At 53.5% G+C, this 10,298-nt stretch overlaps 1 protein-coding gene across 1 annotated transcript; it reads left to right on the forward strand.

The window, feature by feature from the left end:
• Nucleotides 1–4,252: 4,252 nt before the first annotated feature.
• LOC103634865 (LRR receptor-like serine/threonine-protein kinase) lies at nt 4,253–8,968 on the forward strand. The gene is made up of 2 exons (XM_008657448.4): nt 4,253–7,966; nt 8,123–8,968. Exons 1-2 carry the CDS (start codon nt 5,074–5,076, stop codon nt 8,593–8,595), a joined length of 3,366 nt encoding a protein of 1,121 aa, XP_008655670.3. The 5' UTR covers nt 4,253–5,073; the 3' UTR covers nt 8,596–8,968.
• Nucleotides 8,969–10,298: the final 1,330 nt, after the last annotated feature.

Below are 10,298 nucleotides of genomic sequence, written 5' to 3' on the forward strand. Positions count from 1 at the left end.
ACTAATTTTATTATTTTTCTAAAATCAAGATCTATCTAATGATATATAGTTTAGAATCGTTTGAAACTTTTATAAATCTTATTTATGTTTTCTTATCTATTATTACTCTTGATACATATATTAATAATTTGCACGAGAACTTAAGAAGGACTAAGAGGACACTAATTATATTGACTATGCCAAGTAGTAGGGGTACACATAGAATGTCAGTGTCATATCATTATACATATCTTGATTCTACTTTATTTAAATGCATAATATTGATTTTATTATTGTATACTTCTTACCTTATATATTTATTGTGACCTCCTACCTTATATATTTTTACTAATTTTATATGAATGCATGACCTGCGTGATTTTTGAAGTCAATTGAGGGTACATGTTAAAGTTTTTACCGATTGAATTTTAGATTCCGATCGTAACCGGTGTAATTTTCGTACCGAACTTTCGTTTCCGATGTTTCCGAATTACCGATGTCGTTTTCGTTTCCGGAGTTACCGTTTTCGATATCGTTTCCGAGGAAAAATATGAAAACGAAAATGGTTTTAGTGTTTACCGATCGTTTCCGACCGTTTTCACCCCTATCCGTGGATCACCTTTGCTCTCCTTTTGTCACACCAGTACATTTTTTTCTAATTAAGGAGAAATCAAGATCGTATCGCGACGATCCCGTTCATCAGAGATAGCATCAGCGCCGCCTGCAGTTCAACTTGTTTTAAAAATGCGCTCAATTAATCACAGCTCTGACTTATTTACGGCTGCATGCGGCGGCCAGTGATGCTTCAGCTGCATGATGCATGCCAAATAAAACTTCAAAAATCCTAGCATTCGGTCAAAAAAATGCGCATGTGTACTATATGCAGAAGAAAAGCAGAGGTAGACTAACTAGTGGCAGGCAAGAGCTAGCAGCGTGATACATACAGCCTGGTAGATCTGGATCATAACAACGCAGTGAAAACTTTGACAGCTAGTACCGTGCATGGGTGAATCATTAGGTGTGCCTTATTAGTACTCCCTCCGTTTCTTTTTATTAGTCGCTGGATAGTGCAATTTTACACTATCCAGCGACTAATAAAAAGAAACGGAGATAGTAGTTAACTAATTTATCGTGACACTAGAAGATCATTAACCATCTATGCTACTCTACTGCTATGTCTCCTGCTTTCTTTCTCCATTTCCTTTCCGTCGTCCACGTAAAAAAAAAACTGACCACCTTTTCATCACACCCCTGTGGTCAGGTCAGCTTTGAGCCCATCCCTGCATTGCATGCCGCGATGTATCATTGCTCAACACAGCTATAAACCGTTAGTGTAAATGCGTCTTTGTTGACGCTTTTTATTTTTATTTTTTAAAAAATCTACCATATCATTAGAAATCATGTGCTTACAGCCTTACACTAACAGCCTTCGTATGCATACTAGGTACTAGTACACATCAGATTTTTACTGGCGTATTTCAAGAGAAGCATTAGTCTGCAAACACATGATTTTTACTGATGATTTTTTTTTTATAAAAAAAACTTCACTATAAATGGTTTTCTTCACCTCACGCCACTGCAAATAATTTACAAATGAATTTTTTTTGAATGGTCTTTGATGAAGAAAACGGTTTGATTAAAGTTGTGCCACTTAAAAAGATCTATGCCTTTGTAGCTGGCTGCCTTTTCATTTGAAACTATATTTAAGCTCCCAAAAAAATACGTTTGGGTTTCTTATATTTGAAACTCGAAACTTTATTAACAATCGTGAATGAATGAAGAAACTATCGAAACTAAAACTGTAGATCCTCAAAAGTTATAAAACTTTGCAGCTAACATTTTTTTTTAAAAAAACTGAACTTATTTAGGATACCAAATACTCTTTTAAAAATAGGGTAAAGGTAAAGTGTGGTTGACGAATATCGTAAATGGTTTGTTGTTCGTATGTTTGAGCGTCCATCAAAAATATATAGTCATCTTACTATTAAAAATTGAATAACAAGGTGGTTGAGGTAACTTAGATTTACTGGTGGGGTAATACCAATATGGTTTTACAGTATAAAAGTTATCTGGACCTGTGCATCGCATCAGTCTGTGCCCCCTGTACTTCAATGCAACGCAGGACAGGAGTAGTACTACCATTGTTGCCTGTCCCAGATAGAAACCCTAGTTCCGATGTAAATCCTCTGCAAGTTCTACTCATTGGAATTACCGTCTTCCACGGGATTAGAGGTGCAGTGTCCTGGTTAAACCAGGACTGCTCTTTTGCCGATGTGAATTTGGGAGGGGCGAGGAGGAGGAGGACTGGACTGGAGGAGGTAGATCTAGATCTCTGAGCCTGCAAAGTTTTCAGTGGTACATCGCCAGAGACTCTCTCTTTTTTTTTAACCGCTGCCACTACCTCTCCATCAGCACGAATTACAAGAAAGGCCGGGGTGATGGCATTATTAGTTTATTACCTCTAGTGCTAGGTGGTTGCGGTAACAGCAGCAGCAGTAGATCCCATCTAGCGGCGCGAGGGCATGTGCCGCCCTCCGTCCATCAATGGGCGGCGTGGATCTGATGCATCCTTTTGTTTAACCTCTGCAGAGCGGGAGCAGGCGGGGCAGAGATCTAACAGTAAGAAAGTGCTGTGATTGTTAATTAGTCTGTTAATGCGCGACGGAACTTATAATCTAACAGTTGTGTTACCACCGCTTCACCCAGTAGCGAGTACTCCAGCTGTGATCTGCCCCCTTTTTACTTTGTTTTCTTTACCCCCACTTTTCACCTTTCGGCTAATTTCAACCATCCAGATTCTTGCTTCGGTTGCTTGCCATCCCTGTAGTGCCTGTAACAATCACAAGTTCACGCCACAGGTGGTTTGGACAAAAGGTTATTGTAGTAATTATAAGTGGTTTTTTTTGGAAGTGAGCATACGTACTGAGTGAGGGAAATGAAGAGTTGTTTACTATCCTTACGTTCTAGATTATAAGTTATCTTGGACCATAAAAACAGTTCATTAGAAGGTTTAGGACCTATTCAGTATTAGGAGGAGTAATTGTTAACTAGCTAAAGTTAACTAAAATCATAATCTGTACCTCATTCAAACAGAAGATATTTTTTTATCAGTCTTTAGCTAGCTATAATCAACTAGTTACCTAGCTAACTCCAGATAAATTCCAAGTGTTTTTTTAGCTCTAAGGGCGTTCCAATTGTTAGCTACTAGCTAGATTCACTCTATTTCCTACATGGATAGAAAATATGGAGAAGACGAGAATAGCTAGTGACGAATGACGAGCAAATATATAAGAGATTTCACGTATTCCAGAAAACTGAGTGTATTACGTGTGGACCATATACTAGTAGTAAGATAAGTTATTAATTTTATTATTCCTTGAGCTCTACATCAGCTAGCTATTTGAGATAGCCATTACGGACTCCGTAACTAGTAGCTAGTCCTAGTGATTTAAACATGCCCCCTGTCGAAGTAAAAAATAAACAAAAACGGGCTAGAAACTGTAGGAAAACGGAGGGAGAAGTTACATGCCACGTGTTGGTGGCCACTGTTATTGTAGGCGAGCCGTTACGTTCCCAAGATATTCTTTGCCCACTGCCCCCCGCCATCGCTGTCGCATGGCATGATGCGCTTGCCATGCTCACCGCACGCAGATGCCGCGGCAGGCAGCGCGGCGTGCGTGGTGAAAAAGTCTTTGCGCTGCCCGTCCGCCCGATTCTTTGTTTTCCTCGGCAGGAAGCCAGGAAGGGTTACACAGAACGCTGCGTAGGCTGTAGCATCATCATCCATGCAGCCGCAGCGGCTTCACTTCACACAGCCTTTTCATGACGGCGGAGCTGCCTGCCTCAACTGAAACCTGACCGACGCGATGCGATGCAACAGCTTCAGACGACCTTTAGTGGATGTGATTCACCATCTTTTCTTTGAGTGCCAAACTAAAGGGGTGTTTGGTTGCTCCTGCTAAAGTTTAGCCCGGGTCACATCAAGCGTTTGACTTTTAAATAGGAGTATGAAATATAGACCCAACCAACTGGACTAGATTCGTCTCGTCTTTTAATCTTCGGCTGACAAATTAGTTTTATAATCCGACTACATTTAATACCCGGAACGGAGGTTCAAACATTTGATGGGACAGAGGCTAAATTTTAGCGGGGTGTAACCAAACACCCCTAAGTCTCACTTCTCTTCCCCATCTCAGGACAGGTACAAATCAGTAGAAAAAACACTGTAACAACTGTAAAAATCAGTAGAATTAAAACCAAGCGCTGTTGTATCACCAGTCAGCACAGGTACATAATACTGTAATAAAGTAGCGTTGCTACTTGACAGAATGACAGTGCAATAAACAAGCATAGGGATGAGACCGGGGTGCGGTGCGGAGCGTCCTGAGTCCTGACGGCCGGCCTGCCTGAGTGCCTGACCCAACCGGTGGCCTCGGATCCGGAGATTCCGCAGACACACATGAGTGCCAGCCACTGCTACCCACACCACCCGCTCTCTCTCTCTCTCTCTCTCTCTCTCTCTCTCTCTCTCTTCTTCTCCCTCTCCTCCTGTCCTGGTACTTTGCAATGTCTGAACTTGAACCGGAACCAGCTTGCTGCCACCTAATCTGCCGTTTCTCGCTGCTTTCCTGCTCCACCTTTCCCTCTCTCCTGCTCATCGGCGTATAACAGCTGCACTGCATCCACGTTGTGGCGCATGGCCGTGGCAGTGGCGTGCCTCTGCCTCTTCTTCTCCCTCCGCTAAAACCTGTTGTCTTGTCAGTGAGGCTTCGCTTAAACCTCGCCACCAATCCACCTACTCCCTGGCTTTGCAAGCAAAGCAAAGCAAAGCCGCAGAGCCACTTTCTTTGCGCTGCGCTGCTGCTTCCGGCACAAGCAACGACACAGATTTGCAAGTGACACCAGCTGCAGCTGATCCTACAGCACCGCCTCACCTCATCCTCCTCATCGGCTTCATCGTCGTAGTTTGGTCGCCTGCCTGGGTGGATATGCTCTGGGAGTGAAGTGTAGTATCTCTCAAGTACAGTGTCAAACGCTGTCGGCTGCCTGCCGACCTGGCAGGCTGTGGTTTCGTAAGCTGAGCTGCAGAGGAGGATGCCTCCTGACGTGATGAACGGGAGGTGGAGGAGCGCGTGCGCGGCGGCGGCGGCGCCGCTGCTGCTGTGGTGCGCGCTTGTCCTGGCGTGCATGGGCAGCGCGCTGGCCGTGGACGCGCAGGGCGCGGCGCTGCTGGCCTGGAAGCGCACGCTGCGGGGCGGCGCGGAGGAGGCGCTGGGGGACTGGAGGGACTCCGACGCGTCGCCGTGCCGGTGGACGGGCGTGTCCTGCAACGCGGCGGGCCGGGTCACGGAGCTCAGCCTGCAGTTCGTCGGCCTGCACGGCGGCGTCCCCGCCGACCTGCACTCCTCCGCCGTCGGCGCCACGCTGGCGCGCCTCGTGCTCACGGGCGCCAACCTCACGGGCCCCATCCCGCCGCAGCTCGGGGACCTGCCGGCGCTGGCGCACCTCGACCTCAGCAGCAATGCGCTCACGGGGCCGATCCCGGCCGCCCTCTGCCGCCCGGGGAGCAGGCTCGAGAGCCTCTACGTCAACTCCAACCGCCTCGAGGGCGCCATCCCGGACGCCATCGGCAACCTCACGGCGCTGCGGGAGCTCGTCGTCTACGACAACCAGCTCGAGGGCCCCATCCCGGCGTCCATCGGCCAGATGGCCAGCCTCGAGGTGCTCCGCGCCGGCGGCAACAAGAACCTCCAGGGCGCGCTCCCACCGGAGATCGGCAGCTGCTCCAACCTCACCATGCTCGGCCTCGCCGAGACCAGCATCTCCGGCCCGCTCCCGGCGACCCTGGGCCAGCTCAAGAGCCTCGACACCATCGCCATCTACACCGCGATGCTCTCCGGCCCGATACCTCCCGAGCTCGGCCAATGCACAAGCCTGGTCAACGTCTACCTGTACGAGAACGCGCTGTCCGGGTCGATCCCGCCGCAGCTCGGCAGGCTCAGCAACCTCAAGACCCTGCTGCTGTGGCAGAACAGCCTCGTCGGCGTCATACCGCCGGAGCTCGGGGCGTGCGCGGGGCTCGCCGTCCTGGACCTGTCCATGAACGGGCTCACCGGCCACATCCCGGCGTCGCTCGGGAACCTGACGTCGCTGCAGGAGCTGCAGCTCAGCGGGAACAAGGTGTCCGGCCCGGTCCCGGCCGAGCTCGCGCGCTGCGCCAACCTCACCGACCTCGAGCTCGACAACAACCAGATATCCGGCGCCATCCCCGCCGGCATCGGCAAGCTCACGGCGCTGCGCATGCTCTACCTCTGGGCCAACCAGCTCACGGGGAGCATCCCGCCGGAGATCGGCGGCTGCGCGAGCCTCGAGTCGCTCGACCTGTCGCAGAACGCGCTCACCGGGCCCATCCCGCGCTCCCTGTTCCGGCTGCCGCGGCTCTCCAAGCTGCTGCTCATCGACAACGCCCTCTCGGGCGAGATACCGCCGGAGATCGGCAACTGCACGTCCCTCGTCCGGTTCCGCGCGAGCGGCAACCACCTCGCCGGCGCGATTCCTCCCGAGGTCGGTAGACTTGGCAACCTCAGCTTCTTTGACCTGAGCTCGAACAGGTTGTCAGGCGCCATCCCCGCGGAGATCGCCGGGTGCCGGAACCTCACGTTCGTCGACCTCCACGGCAATGCCATCGCCGGCGTCCTGCCTCCGAGGCTGTTCCACGACATGCTCTCGCTGCAGTACCTGGACCTGTCGTACAATTCCATCGGCGGCGCGATCCCGCCGGACATCGGCAAGCTCAGTTCGCTCACGAAGCTCGTCCTTGGCGGGAACAGGCTCACGGGCCAGATACCTCCAGAGATCGGCTCGTGCTCACGGCTCCAGCTCCTGGACCTCGGCGGCAACACGCTGTCCGGCGGGATACCGGCGAGCATCGGCAAGATTCCGGGGCTGGAGATCGCTCTCAACCTGAGCTGCAACGGTTTGTCGGGCGCTATACCGAAGGAGTTCGGCGGCCTCGTTCGGCTCGGCGTGCTCGACGTGTCGCACAACCAGCTCTCCGGTGACCTCCAGCCCCTGACCGCGCTCCAGAACCTTGTGGCCCTCAACATCTCCTTCAACGGCTTCACCGGCCGCGCGCCCGCGACGGCGTTCTTCGCGAAGCTGCCGGCGAGCGACGTGGAGGGCAACCCAGGCCTGTGCCTCTCGCGGTGCCCCGGCGACGCAAGCGAGCGCGAGCGCGCGGCGCGGCGCGCCGCCCGCGTGGCCACCGCGGTGCTGGTGTCCGCGCTCGTCGCCCTCCTCGCCGCCGCGGCGTTCCTCCTCGTCGGCCGCCGCGGACGCTCGTCGGTGTTCGGCGGCGCGCGCTCCGACGCGGACGGCAAGGACGCCGACATGCTGCCGCCGTGGGACGTGACGCTGTACCAGAAACTGGACATCACCGTGGGCGACGTGGCGCGCAGCCTGACGCCGGCGAACGTCATCGGGCAGGGCTGGTCCGGGTCGGTGTACCGCGCGAGCGTGCCGTCCACGGGCGCGGCCATCGCCGTGAAGAGGTTCCGGTCGTGCGACGAGGCGTCCGCCGAGGCGTTCGCGTGCGAGGTGGGCGTGCTGCCCCGGGTGCGCCACCGCAACATCGTCCGGCTCCTCGGGTGGGCGGCCAACCGGCGGACGCGCCTCCTCTTCTACGACTACCTCCCGAACGGCACCCTCGGCGGCCTGCTGCACAGCGCCGGCGGCGGGTCGGCCGGCGCCGCGGTGGTGGAGTGGGAGGTGCGGCTCTCGATCGCCGTCGGCGTGGCCGAGGGCCTCGCGTACCTGCACCACGACTGCGTGCCGGCGATCCTCCACCGCGACGTCAAGGCCGACAACATCCTCCTCGGCGAGCGGTACGAGGCGTGCCTTGCCGACTTCGGCCTCGCCAGGGTCGCCGAGGACGGCGCCAACTCGTCGCCCCCGCCGTTCGCCGGCTCGTACGGGTACATCGCTCCCGGTAAAAGTTCTTTATTCTTCCCGTATATATCGTAAACACTGCACATTACGTGCAATCCCGGCCGGCCGGCCGGTCGTTCGTTACAAACTCACAAGAAGCTGATGAACGAACGGTTGTGATTGATTATTCGGTGGTCCTGGGCTCTCGCGCGCGCAGAGTACGGGTGCATGACCAAGATCACGACGAAGAGCGACGTGTACAGCTTCGGGGTGGTGCTGCTGGAGGCCATCACGGGGCGGCGGCCGGTGGAGGCGGCGTTCGGGGAGGGCCGGAGCGTGGTGCAGTGGGTGCGCGAGCACCTCCACCAGAAGCGCGACCCCGCGGACGTGGTCGACCAGCGGCTGCAGGGCCGGGCGGACGCGCAGGTGCAGGAGATGCTGCAGGCGCTCGGGATCGCGCTGCTCTGCGCCAGCGCGCGGCCCGAGGACCGGCCGACGATGAAGGACGCGGCGGCGCTGCTGCGCGGCCTCCGGAGCGACGACGGCTCCGCCGAGGCGCGGAAGGTCAGCGGGTCGAGGCCGCCGCCGCTGGACTCGGCCAGGTGGGCCGCTGCCTCCTCGCCCGCCAAACCCACGGCCCTCCCGCGGCCGTCGCCGTCCGCGTCCAGCTCGCTGGCGTACTCAATGTAACAGCTAGCGTCGCCCGCCGGAGGACTAACTCAGAAGAGGAGGAGGACCGAGACCGACGGCGACGGTGGCGCCACCCCTAAGCTTGGCTCAGACATGGTAGGTAACATTGGCTGGACGCTGTCGAGAGCCTATGAACCGTCGGCGTGCAGACGGGCCGCCGCTCGTCACAGTGCATGGTCATGTGGACCACAGGACCAGAGGATGTGGGGTAGGGAGGAGGACGAAGGGCGCGCCACCATGACATGGATGAGTGAATGAATGGATCTAAGCAAAGCAATAATTCCCATTGTACCATACGTACGCATAGCTGTAGAACAGTGCATGTTACCCAATGACCAATTGCATCCGTAACCTGATATGATTTTGTCGCCAATCATTCCGCACGCGACATGTCCCGTCCCGGCCGTGTTGTGTGTTTCGTCGGCCTAGTCGAAAAGGGATCCGGTTGCTGGCCTGGTTCAGGTGAATGTTCCCTGGCAATTGGCATGGCCATGAGAGGACAGCTGGGACGGGGGAAGAGGCAATGCAAGCCGACCTCATCTTCCTTCCTCCCTGCTGTCCTGCGGTCCTGCCCACACATGCATGGTATGGTAGCCAAAGCCGCTCCTGTTGAAATTGTAGACCGGCAGAATGATGCTGTACCTGTACGTACACATGCATGGTGCCAGAGCCGAAGGGCCTGTTTGGTTCAGTTTTTTTTCTGACCAGTTTTTCTGAAAATCTGGCTGTGAGGAGAATCTGGCTGTGGGGAGAATCTGAATATCATTACGATTATGTGTGAAGAAAGATAAAGTTGTTCATAGGGCTCAGGTTCAAGAAAGTGACGGACGACTCAACCGATTATGTGTTTATGTTAATTTTAAATGGTTTTTGTCCCAACAAATTTTATAGAAGCTGGCTAAAAAGCTGAGCGTTTGACAGTCCACAGTAGATTTTGGTGGCCAGAAGCTGCGAGAAGCTGAAACAAACGGGGGCGAAGTTGCCTGGACGGAAAGGGACGCGGCAGCGGCTGGCCTGCGATCTGAATGATAGTGAAACATCGCTCTCATCTTTTTCGATGTGTAGCCGCCTGAAAAACCGGTACCTTTTGTGAAGCCTACTAATACTGAATGCCAACAACAGGAAGACCCTTTTGTGTGCAAAGAGGAAACTGGTGCTGTGGTGCAGCTGTCCACGACATAGAATGTTCAGCACAATCAGAGCAGGGGACCTCCCCCCCCCCCCCCCCCCATATGGTAGCCTGCTACTGCCACTGTCCCCGAATTTCTCGCTCTCCACTCCAACCACTGGTCGGTAGTACACACAAACTCCATACAGAAAATGGCTTTTGTCCGAGGTACTCTTGCCATTACCGGTCGAAGCAAGTGTCTCCGAGCTTCATGCATGGCATGGTCACATTGGCTTTGTCTCCCCGCCTCATTTACCTTGGTTTTTGTGGGCTGCTATCTTTCAAAAGTTGATCAAGAACCCAACGAGATCTTTCACTTGGACAGACAATCAAGAGCAGCCAATTCGGGCTGCTGTTTATAATATTTTCTTCTGTACAACAGCCTCAGGGCAAAATTATCTTTTTATTAGGTTTTGTCACAGAGATAACACTAGAGCTGGCAGTGACCATGTTCCTTTGATTCTAAACTTGGATTTCGAGAAATGGTGGCTTGAGCAACCTGGTTTCAGACAACTAGTGACCAAGCTTTGGAGCA

The sequence above is a fragment of the Zea mays genome, chromosome 8, assembly GCF_902167145.1.
Source record: "Zea mays cultivar B73 chromosome 8, Zm-B73-REFERENCE-NAM-5.0, whole genome shotgun sequence".
Classification (NCBI taxonomy): domain Eukaryota; kingdom Viridiplantae; phylum Streptophyta; class Magnoliopsida; order Poales; family Poaceae; genus Zea; species Zea mays.